This window comes from Synchiropus splendidus, chromosome 5 (assembly GCF_027744825.2).
Source record: "Synchiropus splendidus isolate RoL2022-P1 chromosome 5, RoL_Sspl_1.0, whole genome shotgun sequence".
NCBI lineage: Eukaryota > Metazoa > Chordata > Actinopteri > Syngnathiformes > Callionymidae > Synchiropus > Synchiropus splendidus.
In genome coordinates this window covers 22,394,575-22,422,546 of record NC_071338.1, presented here as the reverse complement: position 1 = coordinate 22,422,546, position 27,972 = coordinate 22,394,575, and the positions used below count along the sequence as shown (strand labels likewise).

The following is a 27,972-nucleotide window of genomic DNA, read 5'->3' as shown; positions in this document are numbered from 1 at the left end:
TACCCAAACTCATGGGCCATCATGAGTTAGGACGCTACATCGACCTGTCAGTCAATGAATGAAAACTAAAGCTTATTCTTCAAATGACACAGCACCACTTCATTCATTTAAGTGGATGCAATGGTGCAGATTTGCACCAAGGCTGCCATGTTCAAATGACTCAGTAGGTTGCTGAGGTTTATGCTGGACTGACTGACCTTGGTGAGGAATTGAAATCTATTTGAATCCACTGCTGTGTGTGTGGAGTCTACAACCATAACCAGTTTCACACAATTCAAAGCACAGTAATGTCTCTGACACCACGGAGGCTGCTGATTCATGCTTGAAGCATGTGAGGCAGCAGGTTAATATGGCGGGAATGATGTTCAGAATTACATAGTTTGTCTTTTTGTCAGGAAATACAGCTAAAAGGTGAAGGACTATTATTAGTTACTATGTGTCTTGTGTTGCGAGCACCACCCCAGGTTAAAATGTCTCAGTTTTCCTCCTGAAATCATCAGTGTTTTTTATTGCTGAGCTGATCCATAGTGCTATTTCACAAGACGTTTTCCTATTTCCATGGCAACACCAACATTTAAAATGAGAGCAATAACAGAAAAGGCTGAGCAAAAATAACAGGCTGCCAGCGTCGTCTGTGGTCAGACCACCAAGAGGAAAAAGCATCTCCAATGTTCATTCATCGTCGAGTCAAAGTCTAACAGCAGACTATCCGTGAAAATATGAACTATATGTGACTCCTTTCTTCGCTCTTCACCAGCTATAGTAGCTGGCAACTCTTGATTGGAAATGCTCTCTTTGGTGTGAAAACATATTTACTTCACTCAACCATAACATTCAGTTTTTTTCACCCTTAGACAAGAGGTTAGCTGCCAAACCTTTAATTCTATCACTTTCTTTTACAATCCATAACATGCCTTTTAAGCACCAGGTGTCCACTCTAAACAACTTGATGTGACGATTTGGCTCCGGGTCCTTAGTTTGACCCATGTCCTCCAGTTGCTTCCCAATGTCTAAAAACATGTGATCATGAATTCCAAAGCTTTAGGCTTGAGCTCGCGGCAGCCCGGACTTATAATATTTGGATGTTGGACGTATTTGTTTGTTTGGATGTTGATTCTTCAGTTGATTTTATTAGTTGTACTGTTGAAGCCCATCACCACCTTGCCAGATTTAAAACCAGAATGTGACATCACAAACCATCTTCCATATGGCAACCGATTCCATTAGACCTTAAGTCAGTCACGCCCTGTCAATAAACGCAAAGTCAACCCAACAGCATTGCCAATAAAAAGGAAACACAATTCCTTATGGAAGTTGTGTTTAGCTGTGAAACAGGTTGCTGACGCTGAGAAGAGTTCTGGCCTTCGCCTGGTGACAAAAGGCCACAGCAGCGAGATTCAAGCCCTCCCCCTTCTTCACTGGGTGAGGGAAGCGGCCAGGGAGCGGGTGTTGGAGAGGTGCACAGGGGTGGGGGGGGTTGAATGGGACCAGCTAGTGACCTCAGGCAGAAGGAATGTCCCCGTTTGCTCAGTCGACCTGCTCCCCTTGCAGCGCAGCACAGTCATCAACGCTGAGGCCTTTGTGTTCACCTTCCAGAGCAGAGGCCACAGACGAGCACACAGCAACACCTCACACCCCCCACTGATGCACTCTTCTCTATAATCTCAAGTTTAGCCTGCATAAAGACTCGCTTCTGTGTGTCCAACAAACACTCACCGAGCACGAGTTTTGCTATTCTTTTTCCAGCCAAAATGCTAATTGTGCCTCTGTCTGAAAGTCTAAAAAGTCTGACCTATTGTGTTGACGGCATTCCTCGACTGCTGCGGCTATTTGTGTGGGTGTTAACGTATCGCTGTGACTTGTCACGCGATACGTTACAGAGTTTGTTGTCATGGTGGGATGATTATTTAACTGGAATGAATTCATTCTTGTTATGACATTGGTGGGGAAAACTACTTTACTGACCCACTAGAAGTGTGTGATGGCTTTAAAATGGGGTGTTAAAATAGTGAGGTTTTTGGACTTGTGTTTTCTATTTAGTTACTAGTCCGTTTCCTGTAATGTTTCTCAGTTAGTCCCCAGAAAACATTACAGCCACCTACTTGATTGAGGGAAACGGCAGAAGAGCCACAGAGGCTGAAAACACTAAAGTAGTGAACGCTTGTCGACACTGTGTTTTGCAGTTGGTTGTGTAGTTGATTGTGTAGCTGCAGACGAATCACTGGTCAGCCCGACCTCTGTACCCTGCCAAAACAGGTACAAGAGATTAAAAAGAGACCATGATTCATCGGACAAACCTGTGACCCTCCAGTGTGTATGGTACTTTGTTTTTATTGCAAAGTTCCTTCATCAGTGTTGGTAGACTCATCTGACTGCCAGATTTGTTTGTTGATTACTGGCTAGCAAAGCATGATTACAGTGAACGTCACAATCTGTACGTATCAATTTGGAGCGCGCAGCTCGGTACATTCTGATCAAAGACTATTTTGGGCTTTTTCTCCTGGTGATAGCGCAATAAGGAACAGCCCAAAGCAGCACTACCACGTAGACACGGGGAGGTAGCTTTGCAACACTGTGTCAAGACCAGAGCATAGACTGAGACCAAACTGTGCATAGAACAAACTGCTAGTTTGTTCCAAGTGTTGGAGTTCTTGATTTATTTTTGACAAACTGACTAACAAATAAATGTATCTGTCTGTATGGCTAATCGAACAGTATGCTTCAGTTTGTTGAGTATTTGTTCTGTGTTTGTTGCTCTTAGTCTTGGTCCCTTCTAGTATTTAATGATGGTGAAACCAAAAGGATTAGGATAACTGTAACCCTTCTTTAGCTTTAGCAGAGCTGTCAAGATTCAAACCCTGATCAAGATGCTTTGTTTCAGTTCGTCTGAGTGGGACTGGCTGAAGAGAAACTACACAAAGATATGATGGCTGTTTGTGCTTGGGTGAGATGAACCAACAAATGGTTGCGGATGAAACTGTTACAGTGTGTCGCTATGACAACAGCATGACGGTGATTTATTCTTCAGCTGGATGTGCAGTAATGGATGAGGCCTGTGCCATCCAACTCTGCTGCTGATTAAATCACAAGCGGAAGATAATTCGGCACATATTAATATTGGTTTTGAGTCAGCTGATCTCATGGCAGCTCTTAAAGCTGTAAGGACCTGGTGGTTAGTTTAGTGAAGGATGCTTCAAGAACGATGGAGAATTTTGTCATTACCTGGGTCACTTCGTGTATGGAGCTCTCTGACAAAGCAGGATGGAGATTTGAGCGCCAACCGGGGCTGGAAGTTTTTTGGCACATTTGCACTCCAAAGTCTAACGCAGGGTTGCTGGAGGCCACCGACGTCTCCCCCCCAAAAAGATTTAAAGCATAGCTGGTCTTCCTCAACACCCTTTAGATCTCAGAGAAGGTGGGGGGCCATTCTCTCTGAAACTTTCATCGCTTTTGTGACCAAGAAGTTGGGTTTACTGATACATGTTTATCCCTCTTCCTTTCTGGTTTTATATCAAATAATCTGTTCAAATGCAACAAGATGCTTGTACAAAGCAAGATTTTCGTTGTCACTTACTAGCCTGACGATTAGTTGGTATAGATGTGTTGATAAACACCTCTGATTGTGTGAATGTACCACAGATAAGTTCAGAAACATGACCAACATAGGTGTCATTCATGTTACATGTGACCAGAAAGCATCCCTTACGCAGAGAGACAGTTATCGTAATTCCCTTTTTGCATAGCCATGCTTCTCTAAGGCCATTGTGTGACCTGGATGGCTTCCGTCAGTTTGTCTCACACTCCTGAAACAACTTAATATTGATGATCAATGCCATTCCTGTAATATTTAAATGTCATTGTTGATTCTTCAGATGTTTTTTTACAATGGTGCAACAAGAAAAGAAAACATGAAATCAAACATAAGGTATGAAAATATTTTTTATCAAGCCCATGTGCTGCTCCCTTTGTCTCTTCGGGCTAGCTGCTACACTGTGTTGGTGACCACTGGCGTAGGAATCCAGTTCTGAAGGCAGGGCCTCCGTTCAAGCGCTGGCATGTGCCTTGAGAGTTTATTTTGTCCATGAAAAGTTTCATGAATTATTTGTGCGCCTGAAGTTAAATTTGAGTCAGGCAAGACATCTTTCTGTAGAACTGTCCTGGGGGCATGAAGTGGATTGAGTCAGAGGATGAGTCAGGAGGACCAGGGTTGGAGGTGGGTTGTGTTTGCCTGGAGGAATCAACAGAACAAGCTGGTTTTGTGTTCCTACCTGCAGGGATCAGAGCCAGCACTGATCCTAGCTGAAGCTTCATGACGTCCTTTCGAAATAAAATGTTAATGCCGACATCTTTGACTTGCTTTCAAGCCACCAAATCCTAACAAAATATTTGCTCCTGTGTTTCCTCTTAGGGAGGCGGCTGCGAGGGAAGGCCTTCTACAACGTCAATGGCAAGGTTTATTGTGAAGAAGATTTCCTGGTGAGTGGTTTGTGATTACCGGCCAAGATTATTGCAGCATTACCTCATGTCATGCTTTCAGAGGAATCTTTCAGGTTTTAGAAACAACAAACATGGCAGCCACAATTAGCCTTCAGCACCACCCCTCCAATTTGCTTCAATTTCCTCAAATTTCCCAGAGGATGTCAATTACTCTGAGAGTGTGCCGGCTCTTGCTATTAAGAAAGAAGGAAGGCGGACAGGAGACAGCTGCAGCTCACAGACTTCTGCTCCATCTGCCTCAATTTAGTCGCTTCTTATCGTGCTTTCAGTGACTCTGGATTATATCCCTCAATGATTGTCCATTTCTTGACGTTATTTAAACAATGTCAGAGAAGGTTTTAAGGACTTTTCTCTGTCCATTCGTCTTCCCGGAATTACATTATTTCCATCAGCGTCTCAGTAATTGGACTAATGATAGAGGTCAGATGAGGGGGTTACACTAATCTGCCCCTCCTGTCTCAAGTAGCTGCGATCTGACTGGCCTGTCTCCCCCTCGGGTGATGTGGGAGTGGGGGTGGTGTTGACAGATGGCAGATCTGTGAGTGGAGATGTCAGGGCAGGGGGCAGACTGGACATCACTGCCTCCCACCTCCACCTGCCAGCCGCGGTGTGTCATCAGGTCATGACCCGCAGGCACTCGAGTGCTGCAGATGGCCAGCCTCATTATTCCTACACAATTGATCCAAGCTCTTTCACAAATACACCGTCAATATCTCGGCCATATAACGTGACACAACAATCTCAGTCATACTCAATGTTTATTAACTTTGCTGTTTCCTCGTGTGCTTCATTGGGCACCGCTAGGCTCATGTAGACATACTCGTAGAACTCAATGATAAAGGATAGAAGTCCTCCTTTCAAGTGATTTAATAGGTGTTGCCACAAGGTCTGCAAAGAGCTGGGTCTGCATGGCAGCCACAAGAACTTGAGCTGGAAGGTTCTTAGTCTTGTATCATCTGTATCGAGACTTTGATCTACACTGAGGCATGCTCAGATGACGTACTTGTTTGAAGCCTTGCAAGCGGCCAGACTGCATGACCAGTTCAGGTACCAGTTTATTTTCTGGATAGGCAGCAACAAAACACAACAGGGGTCCCCACTTTTAACCGCTCTGGCACTGTAAGATGTTTTTTTAGTTTGCAATCAACTCCCCACAGAATGTTCTGATAGAAGATTGGTGTTACTGCCTGAGCTCTGAGTCAAAACATAAAATAGTGAGTGAGGAGGCAGCAGTGCTGATGTTCTCTCCGTTACTGGAATCTGTCTCTAAAGTCAATGAAGAATTATTTTGTGTTCAAATATTTCCTGACTTGCTTTTACGTTTTTACTCTTTTAATTTGGAGTTTAAAAAGAAGCCTACTTCACTGTGCTTTAAAACTAAGAACCGAACCCCATGTGGGCCGTTCCTTACTTATAGGCCCTACAGTTCCATGTTTGTTGACTCATCTTACATGTGAGCTCCCTCTGCAGGTCGAGTGTTACGAGCTAAATCAAAACATAATAAACACAAACCATTAATTCTCCTCTAAAATTCTGTGTACTCCACAGTACTCTGGGTTCCAACAGACAGCAGAGAAGTGTTTCGTGTGTGGACACCTCATCATGGAGATGGTAAGACATACATTGTTAAAGCTAAAATGTTGGGTAATCGAATTGATATTTTCAATTATTGTTGCGTATCTTGAACTGAAGTTTTAAGTGACTAAGTCTAGTGATGTTTTTTTGCGTATTTAACAATGCTTGTGTGAATAATATGAATCCAAGTGAAGGAAACTGTGAGTTAGAAAGCGTCTCTTTGTGGCCCCTTAGGAAATTCAATTGCCCACCCATGCCAAAGTTTTCCCTCCATGGGAATACTAGCAGATTTTTTATCATACATAATGGCTGACTCTTCATTCCTGATGTTGTCCTCTGCCTCCTCAGATCCTCCAAGCCTTGGGGAAGTCCTACCACCCAGGCTGTTTCCGCTGCGTGGTGTGTAAAGAAGGTCTTGACGGTGTTCCCTTCACCGTGGACGTGGAGAATAACATCTACTGTGTCAAAGATTACCACACGTAAGCAGAACTCTGTCAACAGTCATCGTTTCAGTTCCAGTCTTCACTCTCCCGTGTCTCCATTTCGACAGTGTCTTTGCTCCAAAATGTGCCTCCTGCAACCAGCCCATCCTACCGGCCCAGGTGAGGAGACCCATCAGTGCTTTGGTTTTTCTTTATTTTTAGGAAGACGTATTTTATGACCTGTGAGGTGTTTGAGGAAAAGTTCACAAATCTTTTAAAATGCACATCGACTTGAATGTAAAACACATGCTTTGGAAGTAGTTTTGAAACCAGCATTATGAAATACTGACGGGGGAAAAAATCATGAAGTGAAGCTGCCTGATTAACTAGTTTACTGGTTTAAAGCAAAGGAGGTTCGGGATTTGGAGCATTTGGTGTGTCTTATTTCAGAGCACCTGGCAGCTGGGGGGATCAGTTCTGTGACCTGCTGGTTATCAGACCATCACTTTAATGAGCCTGATCGGTGATGTCCAGGTCTGTGTTTGTGTCTTCAGGGCTCGGAGGAAACGATACGGGTTGTTTCCATGGACAAAGACTACCATGTGGAGTGCTACCACTGTGAGGTAAGACACCAAACCACACGTGCGTCGCGGTGCAATCCAGTCTTGGAGCCTGTTTTGGCAAGTTGAATAGGAGGAAACGTTTGGGTTGAAAAAGTGTCATATCTATGAAAAGGTCTACAGACATTCAACCCATTGGAAGAAACAAGAGTGTTGAGATGCCTGATGCAAAATGTTTTTTCTTTAGTCGGGTCTCAACTAATTATTTCAGCGGATTATAAATGTATAAAAAAAAGGTTACAATAGATCAGATAGACCTTTTTATTTTTCCATATTACAGTAATTGAATATATTGTGTTCATTCAATATATATCAGTAATATATAGATTTCATTTGCATACATCTTGCCGGGATACTTAACATAATAAAGATGGTTTATTCTGTGCAGTTTTTCTATCTGTGTATTTTATATTAATATTGAACTTCATTATAGTTTCATCGTATTGTTGCAACAAAAACCTCTTTTCTGTCGGATCTCATTAGCGCCTCCCAAAACGCATCCATCTCCTCGGGTCCCTTGAGTTCTGTAATTCCGTGATTTGTCTCTCACCTGGAGTGAGTCATTAAATATTTGACCAAACTCTAAGCGTTTCTTTCATGAGCACACGTGAATCATCGCCATGGTCTCTTGTGAAATGAGCGAGGCTCAAACACGCCGAGGAAAAATCAACACAAGTCCAGATCAACATTGTGACTAAGCGCATTCCTGTTCTGAGCTGAGCGATTGCTGAGACCCGACTTGAAATCCAGACTGTCAGTCCATCAACTATGTTTCTTTCCTGCATGTAAATCGTGGTTATTAATTCTGTGTAAAAGTATGAAACCACAAGCAGAGGTCGGTGACTTATTGACTTCGCTGGGAGCAGATCGAACGATTATATAAGCTGGCAGTTACGGATCAGCAGAGCTCTGCTGGTGGTGGAGGTGGGCGGTCGAGGTCCAGAGTCCAGAGTGAAATCACCCTCAAGGTGGCAAATTCATCACTTATTTCAATAAGTGTTGTGTTCTTTACCACTGGAGAAGATTCCTCTGTGGTGGAGTCATTCATGAGCCGCGTTATTAAGCATTACTCAGCAGCTTGTTAAGGTTCTGGATCTTCGCTGTAATCGTACAAGATTGTTTTGTACTGATCGTTCTCCATTGAGTTAGTTTTGAAATAATGAAGTTTTCAAGTACATATCTGCAGCCAGAGAACTCAACACTGCCACTTAAATTGTAAAATATCATATAATATGACTGTGAGCTATGAATCCCCTGACTTTTGACTGTAGAATAATGCGTTAATTTAAGATTCCTGAATCGCCTCCGCAGCCATTTTTTTTTTGTTATTTAAATGTCGACTCAGGAAGAAAAGTACAGGCTGTCCTTTCTTTTCTTGCTCCCTGAAGACTATTGATAAAGTTGAACTGAAATCATGTTGCATCCATCTCAGACTAGTTTCTGGCAAGTCTTTTTGAACTACCAAATGGATTAGTGTGCAGCTCCCACAATGTTGCCAAAGAGCCTACACTCTTTCGTGTACTGGGGTTGGAACGTTGTGTTGTACTGAGCAATCCTGATGATGTTTTGTTGCCTTTTTTCCAGTTCAATCGTCGATTGTCTTTTAATCTCTTGCTAATGTGGGTTTTTGTTAAGGAAAAACAGCAGTATGGACAGTTGTCAAATGATGCGAAATGCTTTAAAGTGTGCGCCTCCTGTTGGCACTGCTTTTTTGTCAGCTCCAAAAGAATTTGTTCAGATTTTATTTACAAATATCATTTTGGGATTTTGAAACTCTGTTTTTACAGACTGAAGGTTGATAACTAAACAAGCTGATTTAAGCTCCCTCTTGTGTTGGGGTCTGCAGTGACCTGTTTTTTTAAATGCACAATAAAAAATGGCATCAAGGACCTTTGTGATGTTAGCAAACTCTAACAATAACTGTCAGTCAGCTCCTTTTCCTGTCATGTGACCTCTTGGGATCCTCATTTTGCTTCGCTGCACAGTAATGTTTGTGTACTTCACCCTTCATTGCATTTCATTATAAAATAAATTAGATATCCTTAGTGCCACAGTATGGAAATTCAACAAATGAATCATTAAAGACATATTGATTATATATTTATTGATTGATATTACTTTTTTTTATTCTAAACTTAGAGGTGTGCTGCTGTCAAAAAAGTCTGGAAGTCTGGGTGAAAAACATTGATCCTTTATGGATCAGGAAATCTAACAAGGTACCCAAGTGATGGGCTCCAGTTTGGGAGATAAACCTTTGTTTTTAAAGTGTATTTTGGAGCTGACTCCAAGCTCAAAATTGCCTTGTTGACGCCTATCAGGGCGCCCTCTGGCGGAGCCCCCTGGTAACTATCTCGTGAACAGACACGTATGAACTGAAGTCAAGTGTCTGGATTGTGTTGAGCGACACACATGCGCTCGTCCTCGCTCTGTGGTCGTGTGAAAGTTCAAGAGAAGGATTCGGGAAACTGATGTTCTCGTCTCGTGTTTCAGGATTGCGGCCTGCAGCTGAATGACGAGGAGGGTCACCGTTGTTACCCCTTGGACGGCCACCTTCTCTGTCACGGCTGTCACATCCACCGACTCCAGAGCCAAGGCCCGGCTCACCCGCCCCCCAGCTACCCCCTGCACGTTACCGAGCTGTGAGTGCGGGGTAGCGCACCTGCCTCCCAGGTGATCACCAGCAGAGGGGCGGCTCGTGGGAATGGTACCGTGCGCTGGGCTTTCGCTCGGGCCAGACACTGTCCCACCAGTCACACGATGGGGCTGGGAAAGAGGGTTGCCCTTCTCCTCCATCTGTGACCCCCACCCTTTCCTAGTGTGCCTGAAAGCCAACACGTCGACTCGCCCACAGGCCCCCGGTGACGTCACAGCTCATGGCCCCTGCTCATTCATGAGGAGAGAGGGAGTCTGGATCGGAGGAGAGAACACTCTCTCCTATTCTTTCCCTTCTGTTCATTTCTAGGGATCCAGCATTCCAGTGCTGGCTGGGCCCCGTGCGGCCCTGCTGTGCCTTCAGAGCGGGCTCTCCGTGCAGATGCGGAACTGGAGCGAAAGGCTATGCAAAGAGGGGCAAAGCTTTGCGCCTCTCCACTTTGTGAGCACCTAAAATGGACCGACGGCACCGACAGACATTCCACGTAGAAGTCTTAGACCAGACCCTGGGAGGTTCAAAAACAGTGTCTCGATTTATGATGATGTTACGGCAGACTTGAGCTTAGATGCACATAGATGGTCTTTTATATATTGGATATATATTTTGCAGATGATTTCCACATGTTGATAGAAATAGTTTTTGGACATGTTTGTGAAGATGCAGAGCAGAAATTTGTGCATTGTTTCTTGAGAAGGAGTCTTCATATCAGCGGCGCAGACTTCTTTGAAGTATAATTTGAACAACTGTTTGATCACCTGATGAGCTGAAATGAAGTCTTAATTGGTGCAGCTCAGTGCCAAACTTTTTTCTTTTTTTTTATGAGAGAAGTGATGCTAAAATGACCTTGAAAGTGCTTGTTTCCTTTTCTTGCTTTTAGACAGTTTTGCAGGCAATTCTGACAGACATTAAAATAAAATGCTCATAGTTCAATTTTTGTTTTATGTAGATGTCCTTTTTTAAAAAAATTAGCATTGTGCTTCAGATGCGACTGTGCTAGCTTTCGTAATTGGACTGATAATGAATTGGTGACTGAAAATATGACTCTCATTTGGTGGTCAAACAGTGACTACTAGTGATGGGTAGATGAGGCATCATGAAACAGTATTGCAGGGTTGATGAACAGTGGCCAGTAGGTGGCGCTCTTGGTTTAGAAATGATGTGGGGTTCCATTGAATTAGATGTTCAAGTCGAAACATTTTACAGCAGACAGTGCCACCTGGTGGCCTCTGAAAATCAGGACACTGCTTCATGAAACCCTTCAATACTGTGTCATGAAACCTCATCTACCCATCACTAGTGACTGCAATAACTAGCTTCAGCTTCTTTTTTTTTTTTTTTTTTTTTTTTTTGTTAATTCAAACACTGGTTGTTTTTGCTGCTCGCCCGAATGCCCAACATTGCTCTCTGCTGTTTCGGAGGTCGTCTGTTTAAAAAAGCCAGAGCTGCTGGTCACATCTGGGTTTTGTAAGAAGCGCCCCAAACCTTCACTTGAAGAGCATCCTACCACCTGCAAAACTGTGTTGTCGCTCTCTTTTGTGACACAAAATCCTTAAGTTATTTGACAGGCAGCATCACCTCCCTAACAAGTCTCCGTTTAAAGATTCCTGCTGGGCGAGAGGAACGTGAGAAATGTGTGCGTGTCTGTGGCGGGACCATGGCCAGCGAACTGCACCGAGTGTTCAAGTGGTGTTTTGTGTGACTGCAGTTGGTGTTTGTTTCAGCGCAGACCCTCATTCTTAAATAGCCCAAATTAATATGCTAAAGTTCAGACAAGATGTGTAATAACATGCTAATAGAGCAGAGAATCTGCCTGGAGTTTGCTTGTGTGTGGGGTGGCACAGAAATTCTCCCGTCCTCCAGGAATACTGATCTGTTTCCAGGATAACAGAGCAGCTAAATCTGCCTCCTGCGAGGTGAACATGGGAGGCATCCTTACCTTCAGCTGATAGCAAGCTTTTCCTCCGAGTCCCTCTTATAATGCCGAGCTTCTCATCATCTCTCAGGGAAAGTCCTGCAGTGTTGGTCACTTCCTAGCCTTCCTGCTACCTACAGTAGACCAACGGGTGTGTGCCTTCTAGCTCAGCTCTTCGCCAGCCGATACTGAGCCTTCCTGACTGGATGTTGAAATCTTTTTAACTGATATTTGGAGGGTCAGCCTCAAATGAATTCTTTCGATGCTGACAATATTCGAAGCGGCTAAACCACGAGTGATATTCGTAACTCGAACTTCCTTGCTTTCCCGCCTTTCTAATCCCGATTAACTGGCCTGAGTGAAGCAAACACCAACTAGCGTTCGGAAAACACCAACTCCTGTTCTCACTGGTCCCAAAATAAACTACTGAAACTGTAAACACAGACGAGGACAACAGGCAGTTTTCAATTTCTATGAATGTAATGTTGATTCATTCCAGACTGTTTTCACCAAGAAATGAGGCGGATGTTCTCCAAAATGCCTTCTTTGATACTCATATCAACACATGTCTTGTTTCTCTTATGGAAAGTTCTTACATATAGCACAGTGATCTGTACATTAAGAGACTAGTATTTTATTTTCCGACAGAAATCACTTTGACTTGTAGTTCTGAAAAGCACATCTCGACGACTTTCACACACATCTTTTGTATAATGTGTTTTTGATTACCTAGATGGTTCATTTAAAGAAAGAGACTAGATTTATTTATCTAAACATGAAAAGTCTAAAGTTATTTAATGTATTAAAAATCGGGATGTATCATTTAACTGTAGAAGACATAATCTGCTTTTTCAATAAAGTGGTTTTTATAGCTAACTGCAAGATCGTGTCTCTTTGGTCTTCTCTGAATTCCTTCATGTCATTGTGGTCATCTTATTATTGGTCTTAAGAACAGTAGCATGCACAGTTATAGCTTTAATATTAATGTTTTGGCTAATTTCATTTCATTTCAGCCATTTTATTTATTCCTAGTTAATTTATTTTACTTAGATGCACTTTAAGTTTGTTTATTTATGGGATATTTCTAAAGAGACGTTGATTCATAGGTATATCAGAGCCAGAATATTGAGACGACAACCACATCTGTAGTCAATGTAATGGGATAATTCACAAAATAATTGTAACAATATATCACATATTCAAAACGTAATTATCTCAGTATATTAAAAGTTAGTATGTTAAAATGGCAACTCAAAATTGACTGTTATGAGAGAATAATTCAATAAATATTACAATACTTTCAAGCAGAAGTAAATGAAAAGATGAAGTTATAGTGACGTAAGAAAAGAAGTTATAGTGACGTAAGCAGGTCAAAATATTATGGTTAAAAAAAAATTCAAAAGAAAATGACCCACTTTTTCATAAAAAATGAAATGTGGTATAAATGAAAAATAAAAAGCTAAGAAAAAAATAAAAAGAATGTTAACTGACTGCAGAAATTTAAAATTATTTCATTGAAAATTTGAGTTTAATTCCCATCCATATACAAGCAATATTTATATAAAAAACAAACAAACAAACACATTAGATCTGAAGTTAAAGAGATGGTAATGCTGAAGAAAAACAATGCACAATATATTTGAAACGTTGAGATGAAAAATAATGACTTAGCAAGTCAAGTTATTAGTATTTCAAATGTAGTGTTCCCGACAGTAATTCTCCACTTCTCCTCTCCAGGTCTTCAGATGCAGTAAAAAGTTCACCTTGCAGAATCCCTCACTCATGTTGGCTGACAGCTCCATGATTCGGGGCACAAAGCCGCCTTTATGTGTGGAGGAGTTCCAACCTGTGACTCAGGGAGCTCTGTGTGTGTGTGTGAGTGTGTGTGTGTGTGTGTTGAGGTACCCCTGGGGACGAGAGGGGAGCTACGTTACACGAAACAAAAGATTACCTTCCTCCAGGATGTGGGTGAAAATTCTGCAGGATTGCATTTCACTTTCTGAATCTTTGGTGACATGCGTTTCCATATTCTACTATATAGAAGCTTGACTTTGACATATCCCAAAAAAGACATCACTTTCTTCAATAAAAAAAAACAACCCTATAAAGGCATTTGATAGTTCAGGTGTGGCAAGGCAAAGGGAATGAGGAACGCTTGGGATGGAGTGGAAATACAAGAAGAGAAGAAGATGACAAGCAGTGATGGATGTTGTGAACGAAGACATGAAGAGGCTCGAGGATATAGGAGTGAGGAAGTTCTAGTGGAGGAGGCGGACTAACTGTGGTAACCCCTGATGGGAAAAGAGCAAATAAAGACAAAGAGCTTTCCGAACCAGATCTGAGGTGTGAAATCACTATTTAATGACTTCTGTTTTTATCCAGAGGCTGGAAGTTGAGCCGCTCCAGTCATGAAAATAATGAGGTTCAGGAATGGTCTTCTTTATTTTAGGAATGTTCTCCTGGAAGGAGACCATGTGGCTCGCTCAAATCCTCGCAGTGCCCATGTTCCTATTGCCCACATGCATTCTGACAATGAGGTAGTATAAAACAAAGAGAAAGGAAGAAAAGCGTAGTCATACCGCGATGTTATGTGCCTAAAATGTATGCACATACATATGTTATTTGGTGTTAAACAAAGAATTGTGAAATTAAATACATTTCCGGAGTAATATCTGACATTTGATTTAACATTTCAGTTTGACTACTGCTAGCTATGTGGAAGGAAAACGGATGTGATGGGAACCTAAAAAATATGTAGTGATTTATTGAAAGAAAAATAAAACATTTTCAAGAAAATTTCTTAAAAAAAAAAAAAAAAGAAATAAGAGAGACTGACCAAGACTGTGAATACCAGTGGCCGAAATAAGTTTCCATCACAGCATGGCTTTGTCGCTTGAACCCACAGAAGCTACAGCCTTTTCACACCTTGTATCGGAGTGGCATCTAATCGCAGCTCTTCTTCAATGTGTCGCGACCCTACATCTAAGTCAGTGGCTTTTGTGGCATAGACGTAGACGCAAAGTCAACATCTGTTGAGGACACCTCCTCGAGTCCTTCAAAGTGATGTTCTCCAGCCATGTCTAACTGGGAAGCGGCCCAGGAGGCTTCACCTCTCAGCATCACCTCAGGTTTCTAGTGAGGGGGACATCTGGGCCTCTTTTCTCCGGCTGCAGATAAGCAGTAGAAGATGGGTGGGTTCAATGATCCAGTATGGTGGGTGTATCTGGATTGTCAAAGATGGCTCCAGAGTCAGAGGCAGCAGATGACAAGCGGCCTGCTGATAGTGGAGAGGTGTGGAGGTGGGAGTGCTCACTAACAGCTTGAACCCTCAGGTCTCAAATGGATCTCGGTCAGACAGGTGGTGATTATGGTGTGTCCTGAAGGAGCACATTCCCTATGAGGACATTAGCAGGCCGCTATAACATGCTGCCTTGGCTGCCACTGCTTTGTGACTTAGATCCTGTCTATGAAAGTGTTGTGCAGTGTGGTCCCCAGTTAGATTAGATTAAGTTAGATTAAGAAATCTACTGTCCGTTTATCTATGAAAACCAAAGCATGACCAAAGCTGTTCAGTATGTGAGACCAGTCTCAGACGACCAGATCAATCATGGGAGGACAAGCACGCCTGGAGGACGGACGCTTCGTCTGACCCTCTGAATGTTCTGTGACTCCAAGGACATGGTGCTCTGCAACAGCACTGCCTCTAAAATAGCCTGAAGGTGTGTTCTTCCCCTTGACCAGATGAGACACATTAAAATTCCAGTGTGTGTAATCCAAGTACAAAGGTGTCTCTTCTCGCTGAGGAACCCCGAAGCATTGAAGAGCTATGTAGGCCCCTGGCCTGGTGGTTCAGCGGATTGGAGATGTGGTGCTCTGAAGAATTAGAGATGACCTTTGTGCTTTTCTACTTTTCTTGTTCTTGCCGTCTTGTTTGATTCATTTGCTCTGCCACCTGTACATCACTCTTCAATTGACTGTTTTTTAAACATCTCTAAATGTAAAAATGAAGGCATTTATATTGGAAATGTCGGACACGACATTCTAAAAGCTGGAAACACTGTTGGCTAAGGTCACCAGAAATATTCCACATAGAAAGATAAAGGGAGCGAGAGAGACAGACGGACAGACTGAAATTGACTTCAGCAGCTTGTTCCTTTAAGGTGGCAGTGGAGGGGTGGAGCCCATCCCAAATCAGCAACCGTCTTGCTTTGAGGCGGAAGCATGAACCACCACCCCAGAAATATTGAAATAATAATCTAACCCTTAATACCTGAACTCTTGTGGCTTTACCTCCAGCATCTTCACTCTTCTAAAGCATCCTTTATATGCATTAAAGATTGCCAAATTTAGTGACTACTTTCTCCTTCTCTCTTTGGCTAGTAGTTGAGACCATCTAACTCAAAACCATGGTGCGATACCACGTCCAAGACTGAGACCAAACTGAATGCAGAACATATTTGTCTATTTGCCATCGTACATCCAAAACAAACCCACCATTCAGGTGGTGGGTCTTCACGAACAAAAGACAAAAATCATCTATGGTCTTGGCAAATGATGATTCTGGTTCTAGAGTACAACAAGACTATTGAGCTCACACTTCCCCCAATTCTCACAACAAATCACCATAGCATCAGCTAACATCATTGTTTGTGGAGTCATATGTCAGTCAAAATCAATCCAAAACTGTCCTATTTAAACGGACACTTGAGACAAAAATGCATTCACCGTTGCTTGAGACTCAAAAACACTTCACACTTCTTGGAGGTCGACAATCGGATTTTACCTCTGACTTGACCATGACAGATATTGGCAGACCAAACTGTACCACCACCAGCCACTAGAGAGCTTTACAAATGTGGTATCAGATGCACAGACTAGCAAAGGAAACTATGAAATACTTAAACTTTATAAAAAAAAAAAAAAAACAACATCTCACTTTCGATGTGGGAAACTGAATTGTAGTTCAAATTGTTTCCTGATGGTTACCGCACAGGGTTCTCATGCTTCCTTGGAGAACATGTGTACGTGGACGATGCCAGCTTCTGTGAACTTGAGCTTATTTTGAGGACGCGAGGCGAGCTGGAGTGACCTGCAGCCTCATGAGACCACTGCTGCTGGCGAGCTCAGCGAGCTGTGCTCTTAAGTTATTCCTTATATAACCCAGCAGTCGTGGGAAACACTGGCTCTTCGCAGCCTTTGTGCTTTGTGTGTCACTGTAGTTAGCGGTGGTCCTCTATATCCGGAACAATCGTAAAAATATGTGATGATTTAGTTGAAAGGACTGCAAACATGCGATGCTGCTTTGTTTCCATTGGCAACGTCTTTGTAGTCACTGTGAGACAGGGATCTTACAAACATACATGGGAATCACTACATATACATGCGTCTTCTATTGCGCTTTGTCCTCCAGAGGAGTGTCGCGGAAAGAGTGGTGCGATAGAAGGGGGACACCCTGGACATGTTGCCAGTTCATCCCAGGAAAACACACATTTAGACAAACCATTTTGTCAACTAATGTTATTAAAATATCGATGTGAACAAGTCAGCACAGTATACAGCTGAGATTTTTCCTTTTTTTTTTTTTTGTTTTCACTGACACTTAGATGATCCGTGGAAACACCAGGTTCATGGTCAGCATCTACAAGTCTGAGGCCATGGTTCTCGGCAAAGAAAAAAAAACAAATGTAGGCAGTTGTGATCTGTTTAACAAAGGTTTTAATATGCTAACGTATCTCACCCAGGCCGCATTTTTCAATGCCCTCATCGGGATCTAGAGCTGTTCTAAAGGAGCAATGCCATCCCACCAGCACCACTGTGAACGCTCACACCATAAGCGACTGGACTCTGCTGTTCCCAAAGTGACTTCCCATGACTCTAAGTGACCAAAAGTAGGTCAGTCTGCTGTTGGCGGGTCTAAAGTTAATGGCAGTTTGGAGAGGCAGAATTGTAGCCTTTTATCAAAAAGATTTGAGCGCCAGCTTATCTGAGGCACAATAAGTGCGTTGAGACTTGAAAGCTTGTCACTATTGTGATTAACAACTCATTGCTGCTTTGTTCTAGTGGGGTCATCGTAAATTCTGGTCCATGGTTAATAAACTTGACAGTGGAAGTTTGATTTTTAACAAAAGGAGATGTAGCTGTGACGCAGTCATCCCCCACTACAGAACGCAGAGCGCCAATTTGTCGCATGGAATTGTGGCAATGACTTTTTCCTGTAACTCAGTGCCATAAATTGTGTTGGAATAGATGCGGTATCATGAAACAGTATTGTGGGGTTCATGAAACAGTGTCCAAATTTTCAGAGGCCACTGGATGGTGGTCTTGGTTTAGAAGTGATGTGAGGTTTCATTGAATTGGTTGTTCAAGTCCAAACACTTTACAGAAGACAGTGCCACCTGGTGGCCTCTGGAAATCAGGGCACTGTTTCATGAAACCTCATAAACACTCCACTTTTCACTCCTACTATGGAGAGGGGTCAACTCCAAAAAGATGGTGGCAAATCTGATCTTTAGAAAGACTTTGACTCAAATAAGAGACGCCCTTATTCAAGCACCGCCCTATGGTCAGTATCTGAAAACTCTTTCAGCAGCCACTCTTCACTGGGAGTAATAAAGGTTTCTCATAAGAGTTCAAATGCAACAATTTAGGACTGAAAAAACATAAATACTGGTGTGTGAAAAACCCAAGTAGCACCCAGGATTGCGAACAACTTTCCTCTGACTTTTTCACTGACACCACAATGAGCTTGGAGCTGCCCGGTCGAGATGATGGGAGGGGGTGTTATCGCCATGGCGACCACTGAACTTGTGCAGGTTGTGATCCTGACGGAGACAGTGGGGAACTCTTCACGAGCCTGGAGGGAAAAGAGTGACTGACAAGCCCAAAGCAATAAAGCATGGAGAGGAATGTGGGGCTCTGCGCTGCAGCACCTTTGTTCCCCAAACATTCGAGGAACGCACATCTTTTCTCAGTGATCGCCACCAAACAATGACCCGGGATGAAACAGATTCAAAGCTAATTAGTGGGTTCAAGTAAACGTCAGGGTCAGAATCCGCTGTGACTCAGACTCCAGTCACCAAAAAGTGAAGCTTCTTCAAAATACTTGACACTGACAAAACTACTTCTTCATCTTCTCTCATGTCTGTGTCCATGTTCCAGAGCTGGAGATCAAAAGAACAAGTTAGATATGAGGACGTTGTTGCCTGGCAACAGCATTGAATACCCAGCAGTGACTGAGACTGGAGGATGTTTTTTTTAAACTTTATTTTGTTCTCACACACTCTCAGTTATCGTACCTGGCATCAGGGAGGCTGAACTGAAGAACAAAAATGTTTTATTTCATCCATGCAACATGTTAAGCAGTAAAGGAATGTGTTTGCTCCTATAAAGTATGAGTGAAGCTGTTTAATCCTTTATTTTCCTTTCTGCAAATAATATTCTGTTGTATATTTGTACCCATGATATTACAAAAAAGGGTATTATATTTTTTATTAAATATGTCGTTTTGGCCTTCATGTAATCCAAACATTAATAAACATTTGTTTTTGCCTCTGGAAATTGCTTGCTATTAGAGCGAGTTTAATTTATGTTTTTATTGTCTGTCGCATTTTTTTTCTAACAATGGTCTCCCATCAACTTCAATACACTTTTGCCCGATGCTATTTTGTACTTATTTTATTCGTTTTTTTCTGTGATATTCCATGTTGTCCTCATTCAGTTTTGGTTTTATTCACCATATTATACATTTTATAAAATCGTAATAAATAATGGCGTCTGTTCTCCCTTTAAAACGGTGCTCTGTATTTACAAAAAGACAATATTTTAGGACCTTTCGTTTCCAAGAGAAACTGTAGAATTGCTGGGCAGATCTTACGCGCTGTTGCCATCTACTGGCAAGAGTGAGAACGTCTTCTGCTCCTCCAGGTTTATTTTACGGTCTGTATTTGTGACTCTAGCTTCCACAAATTCCATCTCTACTTGTAATGTTTTATTATCTTTCCGACAGATAGATGTATGGTCCAAATTCCACACGTTCCACATTCAAACAGATACACCAATCTGTGCACAATATTTATTCCAAGCACAACTTTTGTGGTGAAAGCGCATTTGCTGTTTACCTCCTGACAGTAGAAGCGGAACACATGGTAACAATGAGGAACACAGAGAGGAAGGAGAGACTGAAGCTGCTGCGTTCATGGCGTCACTCAGGCAAAGTTCTTCTTCAGGAAGTTGATGAGTCCGTTGGTGGAGGAGTCGTGGGCGCTGACCTCACAAGCATCTTGGAGCTCAGGCTCAATCTTCTTCGCCAACTGTTTGCCCAGCTCAACCCTATGGTTCAGGAACGATGAGAGCAGATTGGAGGCGAGAGCACATTATTTTAAAGCTACGGCCTGTAAATGCAACTGTTTTGTTCTTCATTTTATTATTATATATTATATTTATTATACCATATAATTCTTTGTTGCTTGATATCTACATCTAATACACAACATTTTGTAGGTCTGTATTTTTCCATTCTGTGTGTCTTTCTTCGTAAATAAAATTATTTTAATATGTAATGCTCATTTTAACAATATTTCTTGTCCCTTAAAAACATTAATAGAAACTGGCAAAAGTACCATGGCATAAACTACCTTAAAAATTATTATTATTATCATTATTATTATTTTACATATTTGCATGCATTTTCCAGTGGCGTAACCACTATATTGATCAAGTTGAAAGATCCTCCATTATTCATGATTTATATTCAGAATCTTAAATAAAATGTAGATTAAACGACAGTGTAATTACACTTTATCCTGCTTTTTTTTTTCCACAATATTTTTCCGATTTTACAATTAATTTAGATTTAACATTCTTCTGTCTTTTGACCTGATGACCCATCACAACAATCTGTAGATAGTGTGGTCCTTTCAAATTGAAATGCCTGGCCCTGACTATACAGTTGTTGACTCTAGTCCTTTCCTCCACCTGTGATACCAGTGACCTTGAATTTTTCTAGGACACTCGGATTTGGAGTAGTGATGATCGAGGTTCTTATGAGGCTTCATGAAACTGTGTCCCATTTTCGGCACTCTCTGATGTGTCACAGTCAGGAGTCCTGTCCTGACCTGTATGTCTCTAATAAGTCGACCATGTGACTGTTGGTTCTTACCCCCACTGGTCAAAACTGTTGATCTCCCACATCACACCCTGGATGAAGATCTTGTGCTCATACATTGCTTTGAAAAAGAGATGGATAATGGCAGAGTGTTACAAACAACCAAAAATCAAATTGTTTTCTTCTCACCGATGAGTGCGCCAAGTGTGTACGGGGTCAGTTTCTTGAAGACGATGGAGCTAGTTGGTCTGTTTCCCTGGAATACCTGGTTTGCACAAACAAACATGGAGTCACAATGCATTCTCAGCTACACGGCAGTTTCAGTGCCATGGTGAAGGGCAGAAAGTGGAAGGAGCTGCAAAGTGAATTATTATTAGTATTTAGTTGTGATGGGTAGATGAGGTTTCATGGCACAGTACTGAAGGGTTGATGCGGTTTTGCGAAACAGCGTCCTGATTTTCAGAGGCCACCAGATGGCAGTGTCTGTTGTAAAAAGTTTGGACTTGAACAACTAATTCAATGAAACCTCACCTCATTTCTAAACCATGAGCGTCGTGTGGTCACTGAATATTAGGCCACTGTGTCATCACCCATGCAGTACTGTTTCGTGATACCTCATCTGCATATCATAAGCATTGAGCAAAATGAAGGCCGGTGTTCGGGTTAGCCCATGCTCTCATTCAAGTTAGCTTCAATGCTCATCTCAAAATTTGCCTTGATACGATATGTTGTTTCCCTTTGCGGCTCTGGCTCTGTAACACGTGAGCTCACATAGTTTAGCACACAAGTTTTGTTATTTGAGGAGATACTATCTTGAATAGTGGTCCGTGAATCCTGTCATCCGTTTGCGATCAGCCTTACTTTGAAGTAGTATCTAACACTGAAGAACATATCGTGGTCTTAAGTCTTAAGGGCTTGATTCAACGTTCATCTTCACGAACTCACTTTGTGAGGAAGGATCTTTTCTAGGCTTTCCCCGGTGACACCGCTGGCCTCCAACTCTCTCTTGGCCTCCTCGGTGGTCTTACCCCTCATCAGAGCTTCGGTCTGGGCCAGGAAGTTGGCAAGCAGGATCTGCATTCATGGAGGAACACATGTATTTACTCGGCTTAAAGCAAAAGTGTCAATAAGACACTCGAGCTTAAACATCCCTCTCCAAAACATCTCTGCTTGCTCCGTTGTATGAAGAAGAAGCACGAAACGAAACAACGAAGAACAAGAAATAGTTGAATTTTTGAAAAAGTGACTCTAACTGTGAAAACATTCAGTCTGTATGCAAAATACTTTCCCCCCAGGACCCTCAGAATCATAAGGTCGTGAGAACCTGTGAGTCGTGGTGGGCTGATGAAGCTTCATTCAGCAGTGTTGCAATTTTCAGAGGCCTCAATTATTACCTCTATAATAATTGCTTCTCAACTGTTTTAATAAAATCACTTAGAAAACCAGTGCGCCACCTACTGATCTTGAAAATGCAGACACTGTTTCAAGAAGCTTCACTAGCTCATCATCACTACCTATAAACTACAGATGAGTATATGAGGTATCATGACACAGTTCCCAGGTTTCCCACCCCACACAATTTTCATAGGCCACTAGATGGCGCTCCTCAGTTAGAAAATGATAGTTGATAAATGAGGTTTCATTGACAGGCAGTGCCATCTGGTGGCCTCTTAAAATCAGGACACTGTTTCATGGAACCTCATCAATCCTTCAATACTGTGTCATGAAACCTCATTTACTCATCACTACTATGAACAGTAGGAATGGCCTGGGCGTAACATTGCCCCAAAATATGTCACACTTTTTGTGGATGTGATCCTTTTATGTATCGTCAAATGGCTTCAATTTATTCTATTTTATTTATTCGTGAAAAACCTCCAAAACGGCGTAATGTAACACCATCAGAAGGTGGCAGTCCCGACAGTATGTAGTTGTCTGGCTACACAATTTTTTTTATGCCTGAAATTACCATGAAAATCCCATCTGCTTCTTGCTTTCATGATGAAACATTGTGTTGTGTACTATTACAGATAACTTCAGTTATATCTTTGCTTGCTAACTTGAGTTATATGTAATAGTTTACAACATGGAATTGTGAAGGGTTTGTTCAAAATGTACGGATGACATTTGCGCTGTCTTCCACAATTGATTTCTATGGATTTTTGTTTGTGTTTGCTCCATTTTGCAGGTCAGCTTCTTGACTCTTATGTACTGTAAGTCAGCTACAATCCTTTGCCGTTGCTACCTTGTGGTGCAGGCTGTCCCTGATAGGATGCTGTGTCTGAGCTGGAATGAGGAAGTCGCAGGGCACCATACGGGTTCCTGAGTGGAAAAGAAAAAACTGAGCTCATTGAAATGCTCCAGTTGTCTACTCACAAATCTACAAAACCTTTGTGATACCTTGATGGATGAGCTGGTAGAAGGCGTGCTGGCCGTTGGTTCCTGGTTCTCCCCAGACGATGGGGCCAGTGTGGTAGTTCACACGGGCTCCGTGGTTAGTGATGTATTTTCCATTCGACTCCATGTCACCCTGAAGAGCAGACTAATGTTGAGGACCTGTCGATCTGTTTGTGGGTGGTGTGTTGAGGGAAACCTGCTGGAAGTAGGCTGTGAAGCGGTGCATGTACTGGTCATACGGCAGCATTGCGTGCGTCTCTGCATGGAAGAAGTTGATGTACCAAATGCCGAGCAGAGCCAGAATGACTGGTGCATTCTTGTTCAGAGGAGCGGTGCGGAAGTGGTTGTCCTGTGGAGATGGAGTGAAATTTTATACTTGGAGCAAGAGGATGCTTCATTTGTCCTGGATCACCTACCATCCAGTGAGCTCCTGAGAGCAGCTTCTCAAAGTTGTCAAAGCCTGTTGAAGAAAACCGTCTTCATAGTGATCCAGGAACAGTCAAAGAGGCCATGGAGAAAATTGCTCATCATCCTGCCTGCCATGTACTTGTTTCTTCTATTTTCCTCCCTGTGTGTGTTCTAAACCAAGGGTTAGGGCTTAACCTTTTTGATGTCAGGGCCCACCTTTCCCAGAACAAATGGGCCCGGGGCCCATTCAAGTAATAGAACTGACTCATTACTCTTGATTTCATTTGTCATCAATAAGAATATTTAATCTACTTACACGTAAACAAACCAAAACCTCGAAAAATGACATGAAACCATATCATCTTTGCAAAGATATATGTCATAGAAAAGTCCAACCAGCAGCAGAACCATGTGCAAGTCATGTTCATCAAGTTTACTATGTAGAATGTAGAAAAAAAGAAAATAATGATGAAAAACAGGTGAGAAAATTCGAAAAACTGAATAAAATGAATATAATAAAAACACGTCTCAATATCATAAAATAAAAAAAGTTTTTAAAAAAAGTTATTTAAACTCCAAAGAAGATATAGGTAAAGCGTAAACCTATGGTTAAGAATAACTGATCTAAGCTACATGTTATTTCCTGTTGCTCTAATTGTTTTTTCACAAGTGTGTGCTGGTCAAACTGTGCGTATGGGCTTTATTCTCGTGTTTCTAATCTACAATCTCGGTTCCTGCCACCTTCACTAGGTTCTCATTCCTATCTCTCATTGTTTGTGTACTTCGTGTTCAATAAATCTGAATCCTTGAACTCAGTTGCCTGTCGGGTTCTGCTCTGACTAGTTCCTGACAAAGTCAGATTCTGCATTCACATTAATCGTACACTTTATACACAATAAATGCTATGTAGCAGTATGTGATACGTACCAATGTGAAGTGCGATACTCATTCCAATCGCTGACCACAATGAGAAACGCCCGCCAACCCACTAGAACAAAAATAAAAACTCTTATATTCCCATGTAAGTTTGGTGTATACAGTCACAGTGTGTTCTCAGTCTGCAATGTAGAATAATGACTGCTGTGAGATAGTACAAGACATAATTGTACAATCTGACCTTTGATGCCACACAACATTTACAGTGCCCTCGACTGGAAAAGGTCACCACCAATAATATCTGAGTCTGCGTGTGGGGGGCACTGACTACCCAACAGCTGCTGGCTCAAGAGTGTGCGTCCCACCTACTTCACAGGTCAAAAGTCTCGTGTATTAATAGCAGCTCTGTCACACTGTGAGGATGAACACACTGGTACAGTGAGATACTCACATCCCAGAACTCAAACATGTTCTCTGTGTCGATGCCGAAGTCCTTGACTTTAGGCTGTGAAACAAAGAATTTGTCAGAACCGTGCAGCCGGACTCAAATGTGACTGGAGACTTACGCCGTTTGTGGAAAGAGCGACAAAGTGTTTCGCGACAGCAGCTTTCTGTCGAAGGAGAGATGGACTGATGATGACATCACGAGATTAATATTGGCATTTAACTGGGAGCTACACACTTACATCTTTGGCATGTTCAAGGAACCAAGCTTTGGCTGATTCAGCATTGGTGATGGTCTCCTGGGTGGTGAACGTCTATGGACCAAGATGTTTTAGCATGAATCACCTTCACTGTTGTAACTACCAAGATCAGGAAAATCATCTTGCAAAGAACATGAATTGTTATAGTTGAATTTACCTTAGAGGCGATGATGAAGAGTGTCGCCTCAGCGTTGAGCTCCGCTAGTGTTTTTGCAATGTGGGTACCATCGATGTTGGACACAAACCAGACTCGGGGCCCCCCCTTAGAGTACGGCTTCAGAGCCTCAGTCACCATCAGAGGACCCTTAAAATTTTAATGCAAGACTTTATTGAATTGTTAATGCCACAAAAAATGCACAGTTGTTTGATCAAGTCATCTACAATATAATATGAATATATTTTAAACTGCCATATGATCAAGACATTTCTGAGGGATACACCAACTAGCTTGAGCTTAACATAAGACATTTTCCTGGGAATGATTTGAACAAACCAATGGGCAATTAATTCACTGACATTATTAAAATGACTGTTTTATAATTAATTAATTTATTAATAATAATGCAAGTGAGAGCACTGGGAACCCTAGAACAAATTCCCCCCACCTTGAAAATCTAGATTCCGCCCAGATGTTTTTGACAAAATGTTTTAACTCTGAATTAATAATAAATATGCATTTATTATAGGATACTCATTTTCAAACACTCAATGTCTCAACTTCACTCACAAGGTCAGATCCTCCGATGCCAACGTTGACAACGTCTGTGATGGCTTTTCCGGTGTAGCCCTTCCACTCGCCACTGCGAACCCTCTGGAGCACAGGAACGCCATGAGGTCAACGACACAACATCTGACCTCAGGGAGTGGCATCTTTTCTCCTCCTCACGTGACAGAAGCCCTTCATCTTCTCCAACACTTTGTTGACCTCAGGCATCACATCCTTGCCGTCCACCACGATGGGGGTGTTGGAACGGTTCCTCAGCGCCACGTGGAGCACAGCTCGTCCCTTTTAACACAAAGCAGAATACATCATGCTCAGTGGTCTGACTGCTGATTCACATGCAGTTGTTCTGTCACTTCAGATGTATTCATGTTTATTGAGCACAAAAAATAAATGTCTTTAATAACTCACTGCTTCTAAATTATCTCCCTTACAGGTGTATTTGAATATTTTCCAACTGTCACCATTATTTTGAAGTTGCGTTTCATTTCAAACATACAGCGAGTGATGTATAGGAAAAATCAAACAAGGGTTATGTTGTTTGAAGCAAGACATATTTGGTGCAAAAGTTGAACCACACTGAGGTTGTATATAGTATAATATTTATTATTGATAGTATAGTGTGATTTGTTATGGGACTCTTCAGCGTGACCTGTTCCAGCCAGACAAATGTCAACAGTGGTCCAAATATGGCCGTCATGTGACCAGCAGTACGCACCTCAGTGAAGTTGATCTTTTCTCCTGAGAACATTTTCTCCCGAGCTGCCTCAATTTCCCTGGACTTCGCCTGAAGAAACAAAGCAAACATGTGATCAACATGCTTTATTTATTAATACAATGTTATTACCAGATCCACAAGCATCTTCATGACTTCCTCAGTGACAAGGTTCTTGGAGTAATCCAGCAGAATATCTCCATCTTCAGTTGGCAGTGTGAGACTGTCAAAACATTGCAAGACAAGACACACAGTATGAATTTGAAGGTTATCAACACGTGCTTTAAAAAAGGTGTGTTCCTGTGTTCACGAGGGACATATAGAAACACCCTGATGGATCACAGCATGCGTGACAGGTACCTGAATTTGTTGAATCTCTCCTTGTCGGAATCAAACATGTGCCTCAGGTTCAGGTTGAGGGCATGTGCAGTGTACCAGTCCTGCAGCTTGTGGAAATTAGGGTCGTGTGTGAGTCCCATGTTGTCAGGAGGGTCTTGCTGTGCTCTGCTGGCGGAGTGGGGCTGATCAAGTCACGGGGGAGTCTTTTGGAAGGGCAGGCTGGCTCACGCCCCTCCTACACTATATTCAGAGCAACAGGGGCAGTCGCTGAAAAAAATCCGGGGAGGGGGCAATGCCCTTTCACGTTCTCACATCTCACCACATGGTTTAACACAAACTGCAGTTTGTCTGTTCAGTAATACTTTTTTATGTTGATACATGAGCCACATTATTTTACTCTGAGTTTTAGTTTTCAAAGTGTATTTAGGGCTGAATATGCAATATGACTAGTTAGACACTGAAGGATGCTAAATATGCTCAGGAATATTCAAGAAGCCATTTTGTCAAAGTAAACAAACAATGTATAGTCTGAAAGCATAAACATACAATGAGTATACATCACTCTTCTTGTTTCAACACAACATTTTTCCATCGTGATGAAAGAGACAGTAGTCCAGTAGTCACAAACAAATATCGGAAGCAAGAGGAGGTCTTATTGAATACGAAAAATAGAAAACAATGGGAATGGAGGAAGAAATGGTAAGAACTGTTCTTAACTCTGGTTGGTTTCAATTTCTGTACAATATTAGAAGAAATATTTACTGAACTGCATTTAATGCAACAATAATGAAGCCATGTAATATAATAGTTATACTAATGTCATATAACTTTAAAGTCAATTTAAAGTGTATAGGCTGAAATAAACATCCATTCAGCAAGACAACAAAATAACTATACCAGATCAAAAACACCAAACACCTGAAGCACCTTGTTTTCAAAAACATTCCCGCCAGTATAAGTGGATTAATGAGTGTTAATAACAATGCTTGTGCATGGAATTGTATTTGAAATAATGAACAGACTTCAGGTT

At 42.0% G+C, this 27,972-nt stretch overlaps 2 protein-coding genes across 3 annotated transcripts in view; one reads left to right on the top strand and one right to left on the bottom strand.

Moving 5' to 3' along the window:
* The window catches only part of wtip (WT1 interacting protein), a 31,054-nt gene extending 18,507 nt beyond the window's left edge, over positions 1 to 12,547 (top strand). For both annotated transcript variants that reach the window (XM_053866247.1, XM_053866246.1), the window contains 6 exons: positions 4,409 to 4,476; positions 6,046 to 6,108; positions 6,421 to 6,551; positions 6,623 to 6,674; positions 7,049 to 7,117; positions 9,605 to 12,547. In XM_053866247.1, the coding sequence (XP_053722222.1) occupies positions 4,409 to 4,476; positions 6,046 to 6,108; positions 6,421 to 6,551; positions 6,623 to 6,674; positions 7,049 to 7,117; positions 9,605 to 9,757 (536 nt within the window). In that variant the 3' untranslated portion in view covers positions 9,758 to 12,547. The remainder of the gene's footprint in view (positions 1 to 4,408; positions 4,477 to 6,045; positions 6,109 to 6,420; positions 6,552 to 6,622; positions 6,675 to 7,048; positions 7,118 to 9,604) is intronic.
* Positions 12,548 to 19,467: 6,920 nt separating this feature from the next.
* Positions 19,468 to 27,112, bottom strand: gpib (glucose-6-phosphate isomerase b). The gene is made up of 18 exons (XM_053865135.1): positions 26,964 to 27,112; positions 26,736 to 26,826; positions 26,607 to 26,675; positions 26,054 to 26,173; positions 25,895 to 25,978; positions 25,325 to 25,471; positions 25,150 to 25,221; positions 25,030 to 25,074; positions 24,915 to 24,968; positions 24,515 to 24,575; positions 23,596 to 23,639; positions 23,376 to 23,528; positions 23,183 to 23,312; positions 23,028 to 23,104; positions 21,728 to 21,856; positions 20,972 to 21,047; positions 20,837 to 20,903; positions 19,468 to 20,007 (listed from the first exon to the last, which is right to left on the bottom strand). Exons 1-18 carry the CDS (start codon positions 27,080 to 27,082, stop codon positions 19,884 to 19,886), a joined length of 1,662 nt encoding a protein of 553 aa, XP_053721110.1. The 5' UTR covers positions 27,083 to 27,112; the 3' UTR covers positions 19,468 to 19,883.
* Between the last annotated feature and the right edge of the window lie 860 nt (positions 27,113 to 27,972).

Excerpts from the sequence above, each read along its gene's own strand:
- gpib (XM_053865135.1), bottom strand. The coding sequence starts at position 27,082 with ATGGGACTCACACACGACCCTAATTTCCACAAGCTGCAGGACTGGTAC. Across the intron at positions 24,576-24,914 it reads ACATGTTTGAGTTCTGGGAT|TGGGTTGGCGGGCGTTTCTC; the intron begins GTGAGTATCTCA and ends TTTTTGTTCTAG. Across the intron at positions 20,904-20,971 it reads CACACTTGGCGCACTCATCG|CAATGTATGAGCACAAGATC; the intron begins GTGAGAAGAAAA and ends TCTTTTTCAAAG.